Here is a 25538-nt window from a genome sequence, read left to right as displayed (position 1 = left end):
AGAAAGACTTGAGCCTCAGACTGAAATTGTTCTCAAGGTGTCAGATGTAATTAATGAAAAGAGATTTCCACTGCAACATATCCCAGTGGGCTTTTAAATTTTAAATATAACACACAAAAATATAAAAAGGCATACAGAGAGAAAAGAATGGGTTACCTACAAGGATAAAGAATCAGATTGGAGTCCACTTTTGTGACATTAACTGTTGGAATGAAGTGGAACAGCAGCTGAGGTTTTGAAAGAAGCTTGTGACCTGTAATTTGGTTTACAATCAAGCTGTCATTTATATGATACATCAAAGGAAAGACATACTCATACATGCAAGGTGACAGAAAGAACTGCAGTGATGAGGCTGTTAAAAAATAAATGAATGGAAATAGGGAAATCAGAAACTCAGGGATAAAGCCAATGAAGAAAATATAGTTAAATCAAAATAATTATTGTCAATGAGAAAGCAAAACTAAATGTAAATGTAAACACTTGTTCTTGGGGAAGAAGTCCATAATTTACAAATAATTACTAGTAACATTAATATGAAAGTCTAAATATATATGAGAAAAACCTTGGAAGTTAGAGATGGGTCAGATATGAATGAAAAAGCAAGGAAGCAAAAGCAAAACAGAAGAAACAAAAACCCACAAAGAATGAAACCAGATGACAGGTATCAGACCAAATGTAAAATAAGTAAGTAAACATCCTCTTTAAAGAAAAGGACTTTCAGAGAAAATGAGGAAAGATCTATCAGGTGAGCACAGATACAAAAATGGTTGGAAACACAAGAAGACAACAAAATATCACACTTGTAGTGGGATCTTTAAATGCACAACATTCTCAATCACTGATATATCAAATAGAAAAACAAAATGAAAATTGTTGAGTAGTGGTCCTCAAACTTCTCTTCCCCCACTCAATACCCCTTAGGGACCGGGGCACACCACTCCCATCACCTCATCAGTGTTTCTTCGAACAAGGAATAACAGATGATTTGAGAATATTGATATTTATACCTATGGGTTCTATCTATCTACCTATTCATCCATCCATCCATGATATCTATTTCTTTCTATCCATTGGTCTTTTACATCTGTATCTGTACTTGTATCTATACCCACATTTATGTATACAGGTCCTGAATGTATCTCTCTCTCTGCCTATGTCTATATTTCTATAACTAAACTCATATCTCTATCTATCTTGAAAATCAAGAGATTTTGAAAAAGCATCCTACCCCAAGAGATCCTGACTTACATTCCTGGCTGGGTGTGCGAATGTGGGGTGTTAATATCAAAAACTCATTTCATTGAGAACCACTGATAGAATGGAATTGAATAATAAAATTGAGTAAGATTGGTCTAATGGCTATTACAAAGCTAATTTAATCCTAACAATAGCTCTAGGAGGCAGAGGTTTTCCTCTCAGCTGAGGGAACAGCAGCCAGAGGGGTCAAGCTCTGGCCCCTGCAGGCACCTAGCTGGCAGGGGAGAGGGCTGAGATTAGGGGCCAGGCAGTGAGTGCTGGGCCTGGGCTCCCAGTCTCTCTGTGGCTTCTCAGTCCTGCAGAGAACACAGTCTCTTCTGAGATACTTAAGGAATTTAAAAAAATGTCTTTGGCTACTGAGCGGACCTCATTTTATCCCCAGAGCAGAAATGGTTCAGGCTATATTCTTTCACCATGAGGCAATAAAATCAGAAATTAACACAAATGTTTAAATGTAACAAGAACAAAACCCAAGTTCCTGGAGAAAAAGAAGAGGCAGGCTTGAATGACTTGGGCAAAAAGCAAAACAGGATGACAGATTATCTAGAAAGTACAGAGTAAGACAATAATACATGTCAATACTCATAGCATGAAGCCCATACTATGCTTAGAGGGGAGTGTACTGCTATCCATGTGCTCTTCATTGCACAGGGAAAGTAACAAACAAAGCTCTTAGTTTAAGGAGTTAGCACAAGAAGAATAGCATGAACTGAAGAAAACAGGAGGAGAGACATTATGAAATAAACCCAGAAGTTAATTAATTAAAAAATAACAAAGTCCACAGAAGAACTGAAAAATAGAAGCAATAAAAAACACAACGATGGGCAAAGAGGGGCACTAGGAATATAGCCCTGGGTGCGTAAAGGCAGGGGTTTATAACTGTGAACACGAAGGAGATCCAACAGCATCAGAGTCTATGATATAACCTATGCTGCTGAATTTAAAATAATTACAAAATGGGCTTTTTACTAAAATATAGAATATCCACATTGATATTGAGGTAATATACTTGAATAGTGCAATAACCACGGAAGAAAATAAAAAAGAAAAAACACCGAAAAGAAAGAGATAAAATAATGAGACAAATTTATTTGCACAAGATATTGCTTCTTGCCTTAAGGGCCCGGGAGAAATCAGTTGGCAGTGTTAGCATTATTACAGAGGGCTCATTGACTTTACAAAATGACTATACCAAAAATACCAGTCTTTTAATATAGTAGCAGAGCCCAGCTAGAAAATACAGCAGAAGGAAGAGAAGACCCATTCACAGCAGCAACAAAAACAACAACAAAGCTGCCATGAAATATTTAGGAGTGAAGATAACAGAAAAGAAATATGGCCGAAGTGAAAATTAGAGCCCCTTCCCCAAGGTTATGAAAGATACATCAATGGAGAGACATGTCATGTTCTTGGAGGGGAAGAGGGGTGGCTGTCATAAAGATGTGAGTTCTACCTCAATGAATCAGTAGGTTTAATGGAAGTTCAGTGGGAATTCTGATGTCAATTTTTTCAACTTGACAAGATATTTCTAGGAGTTATTTGGAGGCAAAAAGGAACAAGAACAGTCAATAAAAAATTCAAAAGAAATGAGTTTGGGGGCTTATAGTATCCTATGTTTAAAATGATCATAATATTAAACATTTTCATAATCTTACATTAAACTTTTGGGAACTGACACATAAATAAACAGACACTTAAAGACATGGATAAAAACTCTAGAAACATATCCTTAACTTCATAAAAATTTAATAGATGTAAATCTGGCATTTTGAAAGTTTTGTTAGGATAACTGATCAACTAAATTTGAAAGAATATGGTTAGATTCTTCATTACAAATAACAAATCAAAATAAATTCCAAAGGTATTAAAGCAAAACAAACTGAAAAGAAGCAAAAGAAAACACAGAATATTTACTTAATCAGCATAAAAGTAAAGGAGAAAACTGTAAAAGAGAACATTGATAGATCTGATATCATGGGAAATTTAAATGGTCTGACATTAAAACACATTGTGAAGAAAATTAAATGGCAAATGACAAACTGTAAGGGAAGGCTTTTTATAGCATATAATGTAGACACGAAGTTTTTATGGTATGTGATATGTATAGCTTGTAATAATATGGAGCTCTCCTAAGTCAATAAGAAGATAAATGCTAATAGAAAAACCAACAGCAATTTACAATTAAATTCACAGATAAAAAATGCATGGGCCAATAATTACATTATAAAAAGGATAACCCAACTAGTAATAAAAAAAAGGCAAATTAAGAAACGAGATGCCATTTTCACTTTTCAAATTGATGATGTTTTATTTCCTCAATTAGCTAGTTTTTGTGAGAATAAAACATGCCCTCTAATTCATTGGTGGTGAACAAAGTGGCAAGAACTTTCTAGAGGGATGTCTGACATTTTGGTATATCTCAAAATCTGGGATTTTTGAGAATTCCATTGAAACAACTGATTGACTAAATTTGAAAGAATATAGTTAGGGTCCCATAAAAAGCCTTAAAAATCACACATACCCTTTAACTTGACAATTCTACTCGTAGATAATCTAAGGTAATTGTCAGAAATGTATTTAAAGACATATGCATAATACAGAGTTACTACTATTCATGAGAGTGAAAAATTAGAAACAATCTCAATGTTCGATAACAGGGAATTCATTACATAAATTTCTTTACATAAATTTTAAGTAACTATATGATAGACTATTTAGCATAATTTAAAAATCCTGTTATAGAAGAAAATAATGACAAATGTTCACAATGAACATTTCGATAAAAATATGTATATTGTTTTATTCAATAAAATATGCAAAAGATTAAATCTCAGTAGATATAAAGGCTGGGGGGAAATACACTCCATCTTTCAGTGGTTCTTTCTGGGTGGTTTGTATTTTAATTCCCCATACAATTATTTTGTCTTGCCTCTAAGTTTTCTACATTGAAAATGCAGTATGCTTACGATTAGAGAAACATGATGGGTCAAGAATAAACCAACAGTGCTGAAAATAAATAAAAATTAAAAAAAAAAAAAAGAATAAACCAACAGGGGAATACACCACCACTTGGGGGCAGCGGTATAGACACAGCTCTGGGTGAGGGTAGCTTCTGAAGCTCCCTTCCATGTTTGGGCTCCCAGGAGCTGACTGTCGAGTTGTAGAGATAGCACCAGCACACAATAGAAACAAAGTTGTGTGGTTCCACCTGTGACCAGGCTTATAGGGCCTATTTCCCTTCAGCTGGCCCATGATGCCCTCAGCCCACCACCATCCCCAACGCCGGCTTAGCCCTGGGTACCTGTGTGGGAGCCCGAGAGGGAGCTGAGGAGCCGGGAGTGCTGGCTGTGGCCATCATGCACCTCCACCACGTCGTTGAGGGCCGTGTGGAAGAAGGCGAACTGTCCAAACACCACTGTGGAGGAGACATGGTGTGGAGACCTCAGCATGGAATACTGGCCGCCATGTTGGGGGCAAGGAACCAGAGGTGTGGGGGCTGCAGGCCAGGAGCAGGGAAGCTTTGGAGGAAGTTGTTGGCTCCTGGGGCTAACTGCTTGCTGAGGCTTTCTACTGGCTGATCAGCACACTGGCCAGATGCCAGGCACAGGGTTGTGTGGAGGTGGAGAGGGCCACCTGGCATTCTCCCTCATGGGTCAAGGTAACAATGAAGACTGAACTCAATGGTCAGGGGTGGTGGAAGTGGTGCTGAGCTAACCCTATTCCTTTCTCAGATGGCAATGGCAGCAGCTACTCATGGACATGGAAGGGCTTTTGGCAATGCCCTCTCCCATTTGTCATATGATCTCAGGAATCCTGTATTTTCTTTTATGTTTTCTTCAGAAATCCAACTGACCAGGGCAGCCCTCGATGCAAGATCCCCCCCAGTTAAGAGGAATAAGGGTGTTGACTAAGCAACTGCTCCTGGGGAAGGAACAACTGTCTAAGGAATGGGCAAACATCTTTAGCTCATTTCCCTCTGGCCAAGCCAAGGGAAGAGGCAAAATGGCATTTATTAAGCACCTACTGTGTGCCAGGGACTCACTAGAATGCACACACTGTGAAAGCAGGAATATTTCCTATCCTGTTCACCTAACTCAGTACCCATTTTCAGGGCTCCAAAATGTGCTCTACCTCTTGCTCCTCCGTTCAACCCCTATGACTCCTGCTCCTTTCTCTCCTCCCCTGGTTCTTGCCCTCAGATGCACCTGATGAACTGGGAGGCCAGTGCAGGTCTTGCAGAGAGCTGAATTGGAGCTGTGCCTGCTGTGGGGCCACTGACACAGCCCTTCTTGCAGTGACTGGCAGAAAGGAGGTGGCTGAGGAAAGCCCCTGTGATCACTGCCCTTCCTCCAACCAGCTCTCTGCATGGAGGTTTCAGCCCAGTAAAACTGACCAGCCTTGAGGTTGGTTCTTTTAAAGGCCTCAGCTCTTTACCATGGGAGGAATCCAAGTACAAACACACCACTTATCGAGGATTGTCCTCTGTGTGGCAGATTGGATTGGACAACTTTTAGGACTTTACTAATGGTGAGCCTGCAGGTCAAAAGCTCCTGCCACTTAAGTATATCAGGGAGCGTGTGCCCATGCACCTAAGTGTACAGGCGCTGGGGTGGGAGTGGTCCATGATGGCTGGAGCTGTAGGTCAAGATGAGAGTGGGAGTTTATAGAGGGCAGGGAACATGTCTCGCTCATGTCTGTAGCAGAGTGTATGGACCCTGAGAAATGCTTCACAAATGTTTGGTGACATCAGGCCTTGCCCTACACCCATGCCAGCCTATCTCGGGAATCAGTGGCCAGCTCTCTGCAGGTTGCCCCATCCGTCCCTCTCCTAGGTGGTCAGGATGTATCAACGTCCTTTATCCCACCCAACACCAGTCCTGCTTAGAAATAGTTGTTACTCCTCCTACGAAGAGGTGATCCAGGGAGAAAGCATCCAGGTGGGTCACCTGATTGATCGCCCAGGTACAACCAGCCTGGTTGCCCCTTAGAAGTTCCTGAATCCTCCAGGGATGGCAAGACTCTTTGATGTCCCCACTGCCAGGTGGCAAGTCTGGCTTCTTTTTGCCTGTGTCTCTTGGAATCTGGAAGTTTTTCTGCTGTCTCAGGACACTGGCCTGCTCCTCGCTTTTCTTGTTGGCCTTACCCATAGTTGCTGGACCAGGTTCCCGGTCTCAGATGGAACACTGGAGCATGGTGGTTCCCAGCTCTGTCCCACTCCTTCCTTCTTCCTGTCCTTTGGCCACCCTTGCCTGGCTTCTCAATCAGCCTGGAACTGCAACCCCTTTATTGAGTCTTAGGTTGTGCTGGCTAGCCTCCGGTGTTCCTGCCTTCCTTCTGTCCTGGCCAGTTCCTCCCTAGCCGTATCCCCTGGTTCTGCTGGCCTCCCCAGGGCCCCTCCTCCCACATGTGTCAGGAGTGTGCCTACAGTGTATCCTACTTCCACTTCATGGCATCTGCACCCACGTGGCCTGCATAAGAGACTGTCTTTCCATTCCCATAATGGGAGTACATACAATTGAGAGTGGGATTGGGATACAACTGAGCAGGGCCAGAGGCCCTGGAAGAGGTCCAAAAACATACAAACAGACATGCAACACCTCCATACCGTAGTCCTTGGGCACGGTGACAAAATAGAGGCAGATCTGTCCACTGGTGTAGTTCTGGGGGTAGTTGGGAGACAAGACTACTCCATCTGAACCCACATACTGTCCTCCACAGGGGGCTGAAAGAGAAACCAGAGAAGGTCAGGTGACCTTGCAGACCTCTCATCAATAGTTGTCCTCTGTTCTGCCCACCCCTAGCCTGAGCCACTGGTCCTGGTGGGGCTGCCTGAGGGTTGCAGCCACTAGGGTGGAGGAAGGGAGTTCTGAAGATATCCCTGGCTGGCATGTGGCCCAAAACCCCCCGCTGATGCCATCCAAGGCCCTCCAGGCCACAAGTCAGATCTTGCCCTCTAACTAGTAATACTCTTATCAATCCCTAGAGGCACAGGGGCCTGGGATTGATCTTCTGCCCCTGGCTGAGGCTTCCCCCAAGCAGTTAGTGTCTCAGGAGTAGAGAGCTGAAGATCCCAGAGTAACCCCACTGGGAGCAACATGCAACCCAGCCACCTTCTGTTCCCTTCCATGGTGCCCAGTTCCACAAGGGGTGACCCTGAGTGCCAGCTCCTCTCCCCTGGGTAAAGGGGCCTCCTTGCTTTCCAGCTTGGATGACCACCATGCTCTTGAAGTTCTGAGACTCTATCCCATGCCTCTTGCAAAGGCCCCGTGGCTGAGCCAGACCCCACTGGCCTTGGTTTTACACATCCGACCTCTCAGTGACTCTTCTTAGGCTCAGAAACATGTCCAGGTCACCTTTAAACTCCCATCTCCCTCATACGAGCTGGTGGTACGTCTGGGGGCCCCTGTGAGTGGGGGTGGGAACACTGTGATCTGAGAGTGAGGGCATGTTGATAGGGACTGTACAACTGGTGAATTACCAGCCTCTCTCATTCACAGTGAACACAAGGGGCCCACTCTGAGGGCCATTTCTCACCCCTCCCTTCCCCCAGCCAATAGCACCTTCTGCTGCTGGCATGCTCTCACTCCCTCCAACCCCTTCCCATCCCCGCTCCGCCACCTGTGCACACTGGTCGGGGGTTGTTCCACGCGGGCTTCCCATCAGGTCCCAGGACACAGCTGAGGGTAGAGGCACCCTCAACCTCATAGCCCCCGTGGCAGTAGTAGGTGATGGAGGAGCCCAGCTTCAGGTCGGACCCCACTCGTGTGCCATTCTTGATGGAACCAGGATCAAAACATGACTCCCGTGGGTTTTCTAGAAAGAAGAAACACACACACACGCACGCATGCACAGGACTCATTAGTGACCTAAGTCCATGGTGCACCCAAGAAAAGACTGACTCGAATTAGCCACAGAGCATATGGAGATTTGGAATTGGTGGTCCTTCCTTTAGGTCTGAACATTTCTCTGAATCTAGGGCTGGACATCATCCTGGAGAATGAAATTTTCCTTCTTCTCCCACGTTCTTGCCCTGACCCACAAAGGAGCGAGTCACAGCCAAACACTGGGTGCCTTTTGTCATTCCTTGACTCACTCCTCTCCAAAAGAGGCTGCCTGCTATCATATCCATACCTGGGAGGGACTTCTGAGTGCATGGGTACCAATACATAGATTTAGGAAGGAAGTAGGAAACCCCACTTCAAGCCCTCGGCTTTCTAGGGTTAAATAGTTTTCCAGGATTGTGCACTGGGGTATTGGGTGCTTGCTAGTTTATTAAAACAGAAGTGTTTTTCCACTTGATTTTCATTGCATATATGTCTTCCCAATTAGGCATTCCATGAGGTGCCTAACAGACCCCTACTCTGCCCCTCTACGCTGGATGAGACTGAACTTGGTGCTGCCTGAGCAGTTGAGTGCACTAGTTGGGGCCCCACATCTCTGGAGAAGGGTGCTCTGCAGCCTCCCTCACCATTAGCTGGAAATCCTGAGCAGATCCTGGGAACCAGTGTTCACATGCACCCATTGCTGCTTTTCCTCATCCAAAAGACAGCTCATCCAAAGACCATTGGTGTTGTCATGGCTGGGCAATGTCAGGACACAGCTGAGGCTGGGCAGGGTGAGGGACATGCCATTGGGTGTCAGGCCTCCATCTGGCTCCTGGAGGCTACCCTACAGGGAGGTCTGGAGATTGGGGCTCACAAAAAGGTGCCGGCAGCCCTTACAGGAGGACTCAGAAGTTCAAATAATAGATTTAAGAAGAAAGAGCCAGAATAGAAGGGATCAGAGTTCAGAGATGAATAGCTGAGGAATTTTGCTGAGGCTGTCCTTGTCACCTGGGCATCTTTTAGGCCACCCTTCTGAGGCAGCCACTGCTTGGGGGTGCTGCTCAGCTGCCAGTCAGCTCACTGACTGATGGGATGGGGCTCTGAGAGTCCAGGGTCCTGCCAAGTCCGGCTGCTCTTGCACTGGAGCCCTTATGATGGTCCTGCTCTTTGTCTTTGCTGATAGCTAAGGGTGCAGTAGTCCCAGATATGCTATTGCATTTAAATTCAGCTGGGACCCAGAAAATGGTCCCTCGTCTAGCAGACGACCCCTCAGTGGCTTCCTTATGCACCCTGCGCTGTGTCACCTTTAACCCCTCATCAAATCTGTCTTCTCTTGAAGCCCACGGCTCTGGCCAGAATACAACTGGCCATTGGGTGACCCATCTGAGAATCATAGAGACACAAGGAACTGTTACCATTTTATATTTTATCTGTCCTTTTAACAAGTGACAGCAGGTCAAACCTAATTTGAAGTTCCAAGAAATTAGGTAATTTAGGACTAGGTTGACACAGCTTATAAGGGGATGATGACTAGCTGTGGTCCCCAATATCCATTTCCTCTCTTTGTCCTTAAATAATAGAAACCAGATTTTGTCCAGAGTACCAAGGTACCAGCTAAAATCCATACATTCTGACCTCCAAGCAACTACATCTGGCCAAAGAGATGCAAACACAGTTAAGTCAGAGAGTTTCCTGTCCCGCTCAGAGTATAAGCCCAAATCCTTACAGGCCTACAAGCTCTGCAACTTATATCCCTAATCCCCACCCCTCTATGATCTTGATCTCAACTCCTATCATCCCTTTGCTAACTTTACTCCAACCACATTGGCCTCTGTGTATGGAATATTCCTCCATCCACATGCTCTCACTCTCTCTCATCTCTTTCAGGATTTAATACAGTGTCTTCTTCTCAGAGACACTTCCTTGACCAGCTACTTAAATTTTTGATATTCCTCTCCCCACTACTCTCAGTCACCTTTCTCTGTACTGGCATCAATACTATCTCATGTGCTATATATTTACCCAGTTTTTTTCTATCTCCCTACAAGAGAATGTAGGTTCCATGTAGCAGTTATCCGGTTTTATCTACTGTTCTAGTCCTGTGCCTGGTACATGGTAGGTACTCAATAAATATTTCTTAAATGGATAAATTTGGGACTTCAGAAAGACTGCTTAAAAGAAAGTGACTTAGCTGAGAGAATGCTCATTGGCCCTTTATTCCTTCTTTCCTCCTTCCCCCAGTCTGAACTCAGACATGATGGCTGGAAATCCAGTCACCATCTTGGATGCTGAGATAGCCATGACAATGGGAGCCATGTCTCAGCATGGTAGGACAGAAAGACAAGAGCAGTGGGGATGGGGGTTACCTCATCATCCCAGGATGACAATCTCTAAATTTCTTTTATGGGAAGGAGAACAAACTTCTACCTCAGAGAAGAAGCTGTGATTTTGGGTAACACCTGGGCACGTCTGTCCCAGAACTTCACACCATCAGAAAGTCCTTTCTTCCCTTCTCTGTATGGCAAAAACTCCTATAATTTTTAATGTCACTGTCTTCTGAACAAGTTTCCTGAACTTTGCCTTCTGTCTGGCAGAATTCTGTTTTTATTTCCTGAATTATAGCATGTGTGGCATTATCTTGGTAGGTTGGTTAAGTGTATTTCTTTCCAGTAGATTCTGGACTCCTAAAGGACGGGACCATCACCTATTCTCTCATAACCCTGGCAATTATCACAGTACTTGGTATTAGAGCCTGCTCTGTTTGGCACATAATGGATGTTTAACAAATGAATGCTGAATTGATTGGCTGAACACCTCAGGACTTGGCAAATCCACAATCACATCAGCAATTCCAAATACAGGCTGTATTTTATAGTTACTCACATGTCAGAGCAAGAAGAGCTCATCATTCCAAACATTATCCCATTAATGAAAATGACAAGGATAATGATAATGATGATAGCCCCTTACAGAGGGATATCACGTTATAATTTTCAAAGTACCTTCCAATCTGTTATCTCATTTGTGCCTCACAAAGGCCTCTGAAGCAGACAGGGCCAGGTGTGCTCCTATTCAGGTTACAGATGAGAAATGTGGTGATCAGAGAGGCTAAATGAGTTCCCCAGGCCATTCAGCTGGGAAGAAGTAGAATTAAGACAAAAATCAGGTCTTTAGTCAGCCAGACCAGAGCTCAGATGTGAATGATAAAACTATAATGACTGAATGTCATTGGGATAATAATAAATAAAATCCATGCCCTCTCTAAAACAAGAATAATAAAAGAACCAGCTTCTTTTTGTCCTAATAGATAAGGAACATTTCTAAACATTGTAATAGCAAGACACTGAAAATAGCAATCCACACACCCAAGCAGTAAGGAACTGGTTAACAAGGCTGGATTACAGCCATCCACTGAAATACAAGCAGGCTTTAAAAAGAATTGCAAAAGTCTTTGAATACAAATATGGAAAGACGACCAAGATCGATCATTGGACAAAAACCAAAACAAAGTAAAAACAAACCCATGTGACATATTAGTACAGATGGTATGATCTCTATTCACATGGAACAGAGATCAGCAAACTACAGCCCACAGTCTCACTGTTTTTTTTATAAAGTTTTAATAAAGTTTTATTGGAACACAGCCATACCTATTTGTTTAAATACTGCCTATGGCTGTTTTAGCATCACAGGAGCAGAGTTGAGCAGATGTAACAGAGAGCTCTGGCCTGCCCAGCCTAACTATTGTCTGGTCCCTTACAGAAAAAGTTTGCTAACCTTGTTCTAGAATTTACACTACCTTTTATTCACATAAAATATCTGGAATGATATAAAAAATCATTAATAATGATACTTCAGGGGATGGTAGTAGTGGGAGGTGTTACATTTTTAGAGTACATCTTATGTGCTTCTATATTGCTTGAATTTTTCCAACAAACACATGCTACTTTTAAAATAGGCAACCATGAATGTATTTCTAGTTTGAATTTAAGGAAGAAAGACCCATGGAAGTGGTGGGTGGTGGTAGTGGTGGTAGGGGCAGCAGGTGTGGAAATCTGGTTGTAACTCCTTGGCCCATAATGTTACATCCAAGGGTTTGAAAGAGAAAATAGGTAGTGTTTAGTACCTTCTGGTAGAAGCTGACCTGGGCCTTTCCTGAGTTATTTCAGATTCTCTACCGCAGGTTTCAAATTCTTCTTCTGAACTTCTTCAAACTCCCTCTGTCTGCAACACTCCCCAGGCCTGTTCTCACACAGTGGGGTTCTTCTCAACCTTGAGGTCTCTGTTTAAATATCACCCACTGGGTGAGGTCCTCAACTTCACCAACTACAATTCTATGGTTGACTTCCCATTTCTCTTTCTCATAGCAGCATTCTCTTTCCTAACATCTGCTTCTTACTCTTTGTTGGTCTACTTACGTACTGTCTATTTCCCTCACTCACCTTGATGTTACCTTAGGGTGGGGGCCATGACCACTGTGCTCACCACTGCAGCCTCCATATTCAGGATAGGGCACGGCAGGAAGTGGGAGCTCAATAGCATTTGTTGAATGGATGAATGGTCTCTACACTCATGCATGGATGTCCTAGCCTGTCTCAGGAGGTGGCCATCACACCTGATGGAAGATGACAAGAAAGTCTCCCCCACTCATATATCCGTTCTTCTGATGTTTTTGGCTAAAACATCTTTAGCTTTGGCTAAAGTCTCTCTGGGTCTCATTTTTAGTAATTATATAAAAAACCAGGATCCTCCTTATTTCCTATTTTTCCTTCCAGCAAAGGGTAAAGCTACCCAGGTAGCTGAATTCAGATGAGAATGCCTCAGAGCATGGTCCTATAGAAGTCTACAAATGATACAACTGCATTCAGAATCATCTAGAAGACCTGTCTAGAATGACTTAGACACCACAACCACCTTCCAGGTGCAACTGGACAGAGACACCTAACAACCTTGCCCATCACTGTCTTCTAAGTAGGTAAACCTCCAAGACTTACAGATAACAGAAATGCCTATCCATCTGATTGTCCTGAGGATGTGAAGTCCATGGAGGCAGGAACTTTGTTTTTTTCCCCGCTTTGTTCTCAGCCCCTATAATAGTGTCTGGCATATAGAAGGTGCTAAGTAAATATTTATTCAGTGAACAAAAGAGTGAAACTGCATGACCTGCCCTTGGCCCTAATGAAAAAGCCCAATTCCATGGCACTGTTCAGTGGATGCCTGCCTGAATCCTGGTCAGTCTTAAGGTCCTTTGGGATTTTGGAATTGCGACCTAGATTGATTCAGGGTCAAAAGTGAGGCCACCATACTTGTCCTAGCAGAAGCAACGAACATGCATCTATAGAGAGAAGAGAATGTAGCAGATGCTCAGGAAGAAGCAGGGAGGAGACCAAGTGGTCCTGGAGACAGGAGGTAATCTCAACCTTGGACTCTTCCTTCCTGATTTCAGTCCCTTGGATGTTCATGTTTCCTGCCCTTGAGCTCTTGTATTTTAAAAAGATGTTCCCTTTTTGTGTTAAGTGAAAGGGAGTTTTTGTTATGTGTACTGTTAAGATATAGAATCTCTCTAATCTTAAATTATTTTGGCCATTAATTTTCTTATAAGAAAGTTTTGTCTCGTTTATTTGAACACGTTTTGGTTTTTTTGCATTTTTGCATTTTGTTTTTTGCATGTTTGCATTCAAATCTCTTGATTTGAAACTAAATGACCCCTGAGTCACACTGTTTCTGCTTCCTGCTTGGGAATTCAGCAGGATATGGGGAAAGGCCCTGGTCTATATGTCTCCAGTCAGAGGAAGGGTTGACCTCAGACCATGGTCTTCACTGGACTAAGCCCAGCAGAATCTGGCAACATCTCTCTACATCACTCCCCTCATCTCCCAAACCAGGACACTTGAAGCCACTGCTCCCGGGAGACCCGGATACTCAGCATTCGAGGAGATCCAGGGCTCCTGGACAAAAGACAAGACAGCATTCTGCCTCTGAACACAGGATGGCATCTACATGGATGAGGCCAATGCTTCTCTTCCAGAGGATCCATACCTCCCTCAGTGTGCTGGTCCTGATGGGCTGCATCTCAGTGTATGGTGCTCTGTGGACTCGTGCAGCATATTTGCCATGGGTCGGAGACATATATAGGACACACACACACACACACACACACACACACCATACATATTCATGCTATAAACATTTCACACTCAGGTGTGTGCAAAACATCATCTCACACTTTGTATCTTCAGTAAACAGAAAGTGTACTGCATTTGATGGGGCTAGCCCCATGAGGGTTCCAAACTCTTCTCTCTTCCAAATGAGAGCAGAACACATGAAATATCCATTTCTCAGGAAAGAAGGCAACAGATGGAGAACGTGGATCAACATGTGCACCAAGTAGCTCCTGGTGTTGGGCCCTGTGCTGGGGGTTGTGTCTGTTTCCTACCCCACACCAGCTCTTTCACTCAGTGCTCTGTCCTTCTTTGATGGGTGAGGCAGGGATGCTCAGAGAATGTAAAGGGCTTGCTTAAGGTCACACAGTTCATAAGCGATGAAGGTCACCCCATACAGATACTGAGCATGGCGGGGATATCACTGAGGCCATGGGATCCGGTAGCAGAGTGGACCCATTCCAGGAATCCAGGGATCCTGAGATGGGGAGAAGGAGACCATGGGGGCAAGGCAGAGGGTCCCTGGGTCCCATAAAATGGGCTGCCTGACCAGAGGCTAGGGCCATAGCAGTGAGATGACTGATATTAGGGAGTATGCTATCTGAGAAGGAAGGAAGGAAGGTTGCCTCAGGCCTCACCAGGCACCTCCCACCCCAGACAGGCACATCTATCTTGGTGCTTGAACCACAGACACCAACAAGGTGGCAGAGGGTGCATGGCTGGTATCCCCTTTCCTCTTCCCTAGTAACTGGCCTCTTTCAGCCACTTGGCTGGCTCAGATGGCTGCCTGGAAGGCCTTACTCCCTGAGGCTGTGTTTTGAGCTGGGGACCCCTCCAGATGCAGTCTTGGGCCAACAGCTGGAAGTAGGAAGGGCTTCTTTGGGAAAGAGGGCCCAGAAGTGTGGCTCTAGCCCGTGTTTTCAGTGGAGGGGACTGGGGGAGAGGTGGCTGCAGCCAGGATGCTGTGAACCCATGAACTTATTGCATCCAGGGACAATGAGCTGAAGTCCTTTTGTGAAGAAGCTGGAAGGGGTGACTTCTGGGGTGACATTTTGGAATCTCCACCAGGGAGAAGTCCCCAGCTGGGACAAGCTGGAGGTGGCTAAGGCCAGGGTTAAAAGCCATCACTTGTGGTGGATCCAAGTGCCATGCTTGTGTGACCCTTTCTGGTCATTCTCAGCCACTTGAGTGTGGGTGTGACACAGGGTATTGTTTTGCAAGGCTGCAACAGAATGGCCAGGAGGCAGGGAACTTAGGGTACTTCTGTGCATGCAATGGAAGGGGTGAACAGTAAGAAAAGTGAAGATGATAATATGGCAGTGGGGATGGCAGTGGCAGAGTGATGGGTCTGGGCTGAGTCTAAGTCATGCCTCCCCTAGAATTCCACACTATGTGACCGTATTTCTTCTGACACCAGTGCACGCAGAAGCGTTTGGGAACAGGAGGTTTACTGACAGACAGCAGGTATCTGGAGGAAGAGAGGGTGGCAAAATATCCATTATCCAGGCCAGCCCCATGAGGAGAGAAGACCACGGCAAGACATTCTCTATTTTGTGCACTAAGTATCTCCTAGAACTTTATCTGACAAAAGAGCAGGCAGTCGGTAATTTCAAGGATCTCGATGTGTTGATGGATGTGAAGTACTTAGGACCGTGCTGGCAGTGGATGGCTGCTAAGTTAGCTCTTGTTATGATTGGTATTATTTGTGAGTGTATGTGAGACATTCCCAGCAGTTGCCAGAAATATTTAATTAAGGAACACTTTAAAAGGTTGCTGAGGTCCGACACTATGCAAGTGGGGGCCATGAGCCAGAAACTTTTTAATTTTAACGGGTAATATGACCCCATTTGTCCACACAGGCTGATGAGGCCCGGGTGAACTTGGGTTAGCGCACCAATAACAAAATCAATCATCTCTAGAGTATCTGTAGAGTGTTTAGCACCTACTGGGTATTGTACTCCTACATATAATATGTAGGTATAAAATATCTTTTAATTTTAACCTTCTGCAGCATAATTATTATTACCACCACTTTATAGATGGAGGGACGGGTTCCAAGAGATAATAACTTGCCAAGTGCACAAATCAAGCAAGAAGTGGGGCTAGGATTTGCATGATGGCGTCTGGGATAATTAGGGAAGAAGAAAAGGTCACCCAGAGAATAACAGGGTAGAAGCACTCAGAGCAGCTGGGAGCCTGGAGCCTCCCTTACTCTTGCTGTCGGAAAATTACAGAGCACCTGCTACATGCCAGGTGCCAGACCAAGGGCTCTGAAGCTCAGGGTCATGGATCTTCGCAACGTGTCTGTGAGGCAGGGATCAGCCTACCAGCATTTTGTGATGAGGGAATGGAGGCTTTGAGAGGTTCAGGAGCCTGCCCAAGGCCACATGGCTGCGAAGTAGAGAATGTGAGCCCGGGACGCAGTTCATTGGTCATCTAGACTGTGTGTGTCCAGAGGGAGATGTTTATGGGAGTGTGGCTGTACCCATTCCTTCACAGTCTGTCTTGGGCCACCTGAGTGCTGCAGTGGCAGCCCTGCGTGGTGGGGACAGAGGCCGGATGCCTCACAAGCCTAAAATATGAAGAAACCCGTGCCAAGCCCTGCTTTGCATGCTCTGCTTCAGCTTGCGAGGACTGACCCTCACAGGAAAAGGACACAAGAGGAGCAGGGATGTGGCAATAGAAATGAGGTGCGAGCAGAGTGCCGGCCCCCGCTGTCTCCCAGGCCTGGGGCACATGGGAAGGAAAGACTAGGCCACCTGGAGGGCCACAGGGCTGGGAGGGGCTCTGCCAGTGACTCAGCCCTTGCCCTACTTGTGGCCCCTCCCCTCTGCCAGGTCTGGCTGGCCCTGCCCTCCATACACTCGGGTGCCAGGGTCCTACCTGTGTAGTCGATGGCGAAGCCCGCGCTGCTCACGGATGCATCACTGCGGAAGGCCAGGAAGAGGCTGTTGCTGCTGCTTTCAATGCGGCTGGGAAGCTGAGAGCCATAGAAGCTTCCTATGAGAGGGCTGAGAGAGTCCCGTCCGTCGTAGATATGGAGGAAGTCATAGCCAGGCTCCAAGTTAAAGCTGGGGAACAAAAACATCCCGCCCCCACCCCACTAAGGTCAGAAAAGGCTCGTGCTGGGCCTTAGGCTCAACGGGGGGAGGGGGCCTCCCAGACAGCGAGCCCTCCACCCCACTGGCGCCTGGCTCCTGACTCTTCCCAGTGGGAGGGAGAGCAGGAAGCCCCGATGGTCTCCCAGTCAGGCCAGGACGTGGATAAGCCGGGCCTGGGGGCAGAGAAGACTGGTCTTCTTCTAGGCACTAGAGCCAATGCCCGGAAAGCTAAAGCTGAAAACCCAACACCCCTCTTTCTGGAAAAAAAAAAAAAAAGAAAAGTATTTTTTTTTTTAAGATTTTATCTATTTATTTGACAAACAGATCACAAGCAGGCAGAGAGAGGGAGGAGGAAGCAGGCTCCCCTCTGAGCAGAGAGCCCGATGTGGAGCTCGATCCCAGGACCCTGAGATCATGACCCGAGCCGAAGGCAGAGGCTTTAACCCACTGAGCCACCCAGGCACCCCAAAAGCTGTTTTAAGCATTTAACCTTTTTTAAAAACATTTTATTTATTTATTTGACAGACAGAGAACACAGCAGGCAGAGAGGCAGGCAGAGAGAGGGCGGGGGGGTGGTGCGGTGAAGCAGGCTCACTGCCGAGCAGAGAGCCCGATTCGGGGCTCGATCCCAGGACCCTGGGATCATGACCTGGGCCGAAGGCAGAGGCTTTAACCCACTGAGCCACCCAGGCGCCCCGCTGAAAAAAAATATTTTTAATTGAGATACATTTGACATAGAATATTGTGTAAATTTAAGGTGCACAATTTGTTGACTGGATACATTTTATCCTGTAATAGGATTGCTGTAGTGGTGAAAAGTAGTCCCTCTATCACATCTCAGATAGTTATTGCTTCTTTATAGTGGTTGGAATAACTAAGATCTAGTCTCTTAGCAAGTTTGAAGATTATAATACAATACTGTTGTCTGAATTCACTACACTCTGCACAAAAGGGAAAACGAGTTACCAATTCTATATACTGAAGAGTCAGCCAGAGCAGGTAAGCTCTCTTATCTGTTTCCACTGGTCTTTAGATTGTGTTAGCCTGCACCTCCTTTTCCAAGAGGGAAAGAGTCACCCAGGGGGCCATTCCCAGGCGGGGAGGGGTCAGTTTTCATGAAGAAGCTGGCTCCATTCCCTCATCTCCGCGCCAGTTCCCAGCTCTTCTCAGAATCTGCTATCACCCCACTCCTGGCATGCACGGGAGTGCCTCTTTCTTAGTTATCTTGACCCTCATGTGGGAAAAAAACTGAATAAAGAAATTAACAAATTGAGTATTAGAGTTCTTGAATATCACTGATCCCACGGGTTTGGCTAGAGTGAAAATGATGGAAAATGCCAAGACCGGCAAGAATGTGGAGCCCCCGGAGCTCTCAGAGCCTGCTGGCAGGATGGTAACGTTGCTTGGCCCCTTTGGAAAGCTGTTCACCTACTAGATCTGAACATATGCTGGCCCTATGAGGCAGTGACTCCATTCTTAGGTACACATCCAGCAAAGCCATGGATACTGGTCAAGGGTACAAACACGAAAACAATAGAACGTGAGCTGAGAACAGATCTGGGACGCTAACTTGTTCAGAGTTGAGCCATGCGCTGGGATCCTCGGATACTCTACCTGGCTGGACTAAGAATGGGACAGCAGTTCCACTCTTTAGCTGAGACACGTGGCAGAGAGAGGAGGCCATACATCTCTGAACAAACTGGGTAAGGCTGGCAGGGAGACGGGATGGGGATCTGGGGGAGGGATCTGGTAGGGGAGTCAGATATATCCTGGTCTCCTGCCTCCATGGCACTCTCACAACGGGGTCACCTGCTGAGGCACTTTCTGCCTTCTGTCTGTCCCTGTCTTCCTTTAGTCATCACACTTTGTCTGAGTATGCTCAATGTACCAGGCGCTTGCAAGGTGCTCAGGACACAGGGCTATGTCCGACACCACACCTTCAAGACGGCGATGGGGCTGAAGGCAGCGACGGGTATGAAGACAGCAAAGCAAAGTACAAAGTCTGTGTGGGCACATGGGATCACAGCACAAAGTTCCTCCGGGAGGAGGAAATGAGACTTTCATGGAGGCCAGCTGGTGTCAAGTTTTGGGAGGTGCAGAGACCCCTGATGGCTAGACAAGGAGGGAAAAGGAAGTCTCCGTGAAGGGAGTGCAGAGGTGAGATCACAAGGGCAAGGAATAGTCTTGAAGCTGTGGAGCATCTCAGGCTGGCTGGAGCTCAGGGGTTAGGATGGGGTTGGGGGGACTGGGTGGAGAGGTAGGCAGCGGCCAGATTGCTTGGACTGAAAAACCGAAGTTCTGAGTTTATAGGAAGAGGAAGCCACGACAGGACTTTAAAATAAGAGATCCATTTGTTTGTGTGTTTGTTTTCAAATCGAGGTATGACTTTTACACCATGAAATGATCAGCTCATAAATGTATCACCTATGGGTTCTGACACACGCATAGCAAGACCCAGGCCATTCCCACCATCCCCAAATGCTCCCCTTCCCAGTCAGTCTTCCCCAGAAGCCACTACTGAACAGATTTTTATCACCATCGATTCATTTCGCTGATCCCGAAATTTCATGTAAGTGGGATCCTATATTATGGGCTCTTTTGGGGCCGTCTTCTTCCGCTCAGTGTGATATCTTCGAGAGTCAGCTGTGTTGCCTGTATCAGTTGTTCACCCCTTTTTGTGGCTGAGTAGCATGTTATTGCATGTTCCCAGGGAAGCTGAGGTGGTTGTTTTAGCATTTTCACATGACAAGATCACTGCTACAGCTAACTCAAGAAGAGGCTGGCGTGGGGGGAAGATGGTGGCTGAGGAACCAGTCAGGAGACTATGGGAGTAGTTTGGAGGGTAAGTAGTGAGAGTTTCAACAGCACAGTAGCTCGGATGCTGGAGGAGAGGGGCAGATGTGAGGCTCCAGGCCTTGCTCACTAATGGAAGCAGCAGCTGCATGAAGGTGGCACTCGCCGGGGGTCAGGAGAGCTCTTCTGGGGTGGGGGCAAGTCATAGGCTCAGTTTTGTACGTGCTGCATCAGAGGCACCGTCAGTCACCAGAACCCCAACAGCTGGATAGGAGAGCCCGCAGCTCAGAAGGCAGTCTGGGCTGTGGTAGCGTGGAGTCCCCTGTTTCTAAGACTGAGGTGAAGCCACTGGAGCAGAGCAGCAGGCCCAGGAAGGGAGTGTGGATGCGAAGAGAAAAGGCTCCCGATAGAGCCTGGCCAGGGAAGGCGGGGCATAACAAGGAAGCTGTGAAGTCACAGAAGAAGCAGGAGAACTGGAGGGGAGTAACTTCATGGAAACCAAGGAGAAAAAGCAGGGTAAGGATGGAGGGAGTGATCGAGAGGTACAGTGGGATAAAACATGGGAAGTGCCATTTTGTGTGGCAACCAGGAGTTCGCTGGGGTCTCTGGCAGAAGCCCGCAGGCAGAACCCAGGTATCCGTGGTCTGAGTGTGAACAGGAGGCGAGGAAGTAGACACAAGCAGAGATGATTCTTTTGAAGAGTTTGCCTCTAAAGGGATAAAGGAGGCAGTGTGGGAGGCAGGCCAGGAGCTGGATGGGGGAGGACCTGAGACAAACCCGAGCCTGTTTGCACACTAGGGAGTGTGAGGAAAGGAGCCAGGTGAGAGCAAAGGGGGAAACACAGAGGAGTGGGGGGCAGAAAGGCTCCAGCAAGGGCCTGCTTTCTGAATCCCAACATCTTCAGAGGAAAGAAGAAAGACAGGAAGGAAGGAGAAAGAAAGAAAGAAGGAAAGAAAGAAAGAAAGAAAGGAAGAAGGAAGAAAGAATAATAGCTACTTCAGCAATTATAAGGATTAAATAAGATAATAATGTGTGAAGTCGATGAGCACAGCACAAGGCACACAGGAAACATCCAATAAATGCTAGTTTCCCTCCTTTGGGCTCCCTCATGTGCTCCCAGCAGACCTGTGTGCACTCACCTGGAGACCCTGGTCTAAACCCCCCAGCTGCTCTGAGCCCCTCGTCTCCCACCTGGGGGAAAGGTACATACATGTTAAATACCAGGGCGATGACGTAGTCCGGAGAGACAGTCACTTTCCAGTCACACTCCTTGCCTGGTGGGTAAGGTTCTGGGTAATTTGGCGACAGAATGACTCCTGATGGTCCTGTCAGGTCTCCACCGCAGGGAGCTGGGGAGAGAGGAAGACAAGGGTCAGGCCTGGGTGCTGGGGAGGCAAAGCGGAGGAGGGACTGAGTCTGGCAGATCTGAGCGAAAACCTGACTCTAAGGGCCGAGGGGAGGATGGGATGTAATGGGTGCAGGGTTTTACTTCCAAGTGATGGGAATGTTTTGGAACAAAGGTGGTGGTTGTGTAACATTGGAGAATGTACCAAATGCCACTGAATCTTTCATTTTAAAGAGTGAGTTTTATGTTTTGTGAATTTCACCTCAAGAAATTATTAAAATCAAAACCAAATGACCTGGTTCTGCCACTTCCTGGTCATTAAGCCTTAGGGAATTACCCTAACCTCTGTGGACCTCAGCATCCTTTCCCTATTGCAGGAAGAGGTGATATTTCCCTCATGGATGGTACTAAAGATGTTGGAGAGGTCTGTTAAGGCACCTGGAATACAGTAAATAATTATTATTTGGAGGCAGTTGATACTCCTCTTTTAGACATTTGAAATACATGGTCTCCTGCCACTGTGTCCTGTCCAGTTTCCAGGTGAGCTTTGTGGGTGTTGATCCACGTTCTAGTGTGCTCGCCGTCAGGGGGGTGGAGAATACAGTCACGCTCACCTGCCAAGCACGGCTGGCCTCCTCCCTGTCAATGCTCTTGGCCTCTGCCTGGAGCTGCAGATACTTCCCAAGTTTCCAGAAGACCTTGTCTAAGAGAGCGGGGGCACCTCACTTGGATGGAGATACAACAGAGCTCCATATGTCTGTGGTGGTTCCCCACCCCATCCCCCTGAGATGATGGGCCTTTTAACAGGTAGGGAGGGGACAAGTGGCCAGTGAGGCAGCAGGCAGCTTACCTGGAGCCTGCTGGGGCACTTCCCAGATCTGGAGTCAGGGTCTCCCCTAGATGGCTGGGTCACTGCCCTGGAGCAGTGGGGTCTGATAAGATGGGGGCTGGAAAGTGTATGGGGTCATCCAGGAAATACGGTAGAGACTATTAATTTGGTTTGGTCTGAGAAACCCCACAGGGTGCCACTGGAGGTTGACGTCAAGTACATCAGCTGGGAGCCCACAGGAGTAGGAAAGCCATTTAAGGAGAAGCCAGAAAGTCTGGACACGGAGGTAGGAGCCAAGGGTGTGTCCAAGACCCAGCTCAAGAGCAGCCACAGTCTTGTTGCAGAGCTGAGCTTTACAGCTGCACGCTATAGTTTTCGCTCAGGGCAAGCCTTCGAGGGCTTGGTCAATGCCCACAGGGTCTTTTTAAAAAATAGTAGGCTTCGGGCTAGGCCATAAAAGCCCTAACGTGGTTGAACATAGAGCCTGAGTGATCCCAAGAGTAGTGGTTGCCCTCTACCCCCATGGAGAATATATCCCAAGTCCCAACTGGAACACCAGGAACACTCAAGGGGGCACTTACTCTACGTCTGACGTCTGATGTGACGCATAGCATTCTAGATACCTCATCTCACTTCCCTCTCGCAACAACTCAGTGAGCTATGGATTCGTCTTCCTGGTTTAGAACCGAGAAGCCTGGGGCTCAGGGAGTCGAAAGACCCGCCCAGGGTCACTGGGACTCGACCTTCATCCGTCTGCCTCGAAAGGGCAGCCCTTTCGCACTCTTCCTTTCTGCTCAGAATCTCTGGTGGCGGGGCAGGGGAGCAGCCCCTGCCGGGAGAGCTTCTCTGAGCAAGGATGGTTCCCTGCACCAGGGCTGCTTTGTGTCTGGCTTGCTTCTCTCCTGTGCCCTCTTGGAGAAGAGGATTACATGAATGGGACATGCAGGAGGCCTGTACGATCTGGATAAAACCTTGCACTTAGCACAGTAGGATCCATTGTCCCATGCTCTGAGGGCCCAACCCTAGCAACTGTCTGATGCAGCTTGGGTTGTGTGGGTGGTCCCAGCTCCCTGGGGACCTTCCTAAAGGGGCACAGTGATGCCTCCATGAGGGCAAAGGCCACTGGGTGTGAGCTTCCTCTGTGGCTTGGGGGTATCTTCCCGTCAGTTAGCCAGGGATGGGGGTGAGCCTGGCTATTTCTGAAATTGCCCCCGTGATTCTTCCGCCCACTCCCAAAGTGCTTGTGGTTTGTTTGGGTTCTAGGCCTCTGCCCTGGCGCAGTTCCCTTCCAGATGGTTCCCTGGCATCAGGCATTCAGGCATCTGCTTCCCACTCAGGACCCCAGCCTGGGCGTCATTGCCCTCTGCCATTTGTGTGTCAAGGCCTGGTCGCACTCCTAGCTGCTTGGCCAGCAGGAGCGTTCCTGCTGCTCACGGCTGGTGGAGAGGTACACAGAGGAAGGAAGTTCCTTCCCTTTCTAGGCCCCAGCACTAACCAGCGGGACAGTCGAGCTGCAGGAGACCAAATGAGGTCTTGGCAACATCCCAGCATCACCTGGTCCTTTCAGCAGGTATTCACGGGGGTGGGAAGACAGGCGGGAACTAGAAGCCAGGTGTTGCTTCCATTCCAGGATGCTTGTCCCACACCCACAGTCACGCCCTGTCCCTCCCTACTGTGAGTCAGAAACAGAGGCTGGAGCCTATAAACCATAGAAGCCCAGGAGGGGGTGGCAGCAGGCAGCTGGTCACCCCAGATGGCCAAAAAGTGGGCAGGCAGTCCTGCGGGTTGAGAGGTGTGAGAAACGCCGTCGAACTCGAAGTTACACAGTCCTGGGTTCCAATTCTGACTGTGCCACTTAACTAGCTATGAGTTTGGGCAAGCTAACTTATCTCTCTGAGCCTCCACTTTCCCATATATAAAGTAAATAATAATAACAAAAGGAGTAAGGACAATAATAACTTCTAACGCACACTGGGTTCACTGTGAGTCAGACGTGGTCTTAGGCGCTCTACAGCATGAGCTTCCTTCCTCCTCAGAACAGGGTGATGAGCTAGGTTCTCCTAATGCCCCTATTTTACAGGGGAGGAAAATGAGGCTCAGGGAGAAGAGTCAGCAATTTGCCTAAGGCCACACAGCTTGTTGGGGTGAAGCCACCAGACTCGGTCGGTAGTTGAAATCCAGAACCTGAGCTCTAAACTTACCATCTGACGATTCCATTTGCAAGAGTGCAGCTAAAACTTCTAGCCCAGTGCCTACCATGGGGACGGCGCTCAATACATACTTGTTTTCTCCCCTTGCTTCCTCCCTATAATGAAGGGATATCAAGGCCAGCCAGACCAGTCATGGCAGACTGCCAAGGGAGCTGGAAATTAGGGGCTTGTCACTGGGATTTCCAGACTGTTTGAGAGAAGAGACAAAGACATTCATTTTGTTGCCCGAGGAACGTTTCCCCAAGCTGAGTACAGAAGAATGGGTAATGAAAGCTGAATTAACCTCTTTGCCCTGCTCGCTGCACATTTATTGCTCTCAACAGCTTAACACCGTGCAGCGCCCCCTCCTTTCTCCACCTGGGACAGTCTCGTCTCAGGACCTGCTTTTCTGTAAAAGAAGCGAAGGAATCACAGCCCCAGAGAATGCTAAATTTGGACGGGGCCTCAGAGTTCATCTAACTCCCTCCTGGGCCTCACCAGAATTCCACTGCCCCATTGGGATTTATGCTCAGGGAAGGGAGAAGAAAACTCAAGAGAAGAAAACAAAGAAGGGAAAAATGGGAGGGAGGGAAGCGGGGAGGAAGGAAGGAATGAGAAAAGGAAGGAGGGAAATCAGTATTTCTGGAGATTTGGGTTAGTTATGTCCTTACTCCATGATGCCATGAAAGTATATTTAGTCTCACTTTATAGAATAGGAAACTGAGGCTCAGAGAGACGGAGTGGTTCTTCCAAGGTCACTGAACTAGTTAATGGCAGAGTCAGGATCTGAACCCAGATCTGTCTACTTCAGTACCCCACAATCTTTTGTACATACTGTTCCATGTAGCTGAGATCTGACCTGTTTTTGGAAGCCAGGAGTCAACCTCCTGTCTGCTATGTATTCATTTACCATGCTCCTACTGCATAACCCGGGTGACTCCTAATCACCTCTGAGAGACAGGATTTAGCGTCTCACCTTCAGTACCAGGCCTCAGAACTTGGCCTGCAAAGGCCGGTCCTCGGATGCCTGGACAGAGCC

General features: G+C 47.0%; 1 protein-coding gene across 1 annotated transcript in view; it reads right to left on the bottom strand.

Annotated features, from left to right (window-relative positions):
- The window catches only part of CSMD2 (CUB and Sushi multiple domains 2), a gene marked incomplete at its 5' end in the record, with an annotated part of 593570 nt that overhangs the window by 113976 nt on the left and 454056 nt on the right, over positions 1–25538 (bottom strand). The window contains 5 exon segments of the mRNA XM_080802687.1: positions 4559–4672; positions 6863–6979; positions 7876–8070; positions 17126–17313; positions 21347–21485. Of these exon segments, the coding sequence (XP_080658813.1) occupies positions 4559–4672; positions 6863–6979; positions 7876–8070; positions 17126–17313; positions 21347–21485 (753 nt within the window).

Source organism: Martes martes (assembly GCF_963455335.1).
Source record: "Martes martes genome assembly, chromosome: 4".
Lineage (NCBI taxonomy): Eukaryota > Metazoa > Chordata > Mammalia > Carnivora > Mustelidae > Martes > Martes martes.
The sequence above is the reverse complement of the archived record's forward strand: the minus strand, read 5'-3'. Positions and strand labels throughout refer to the sequence as shown.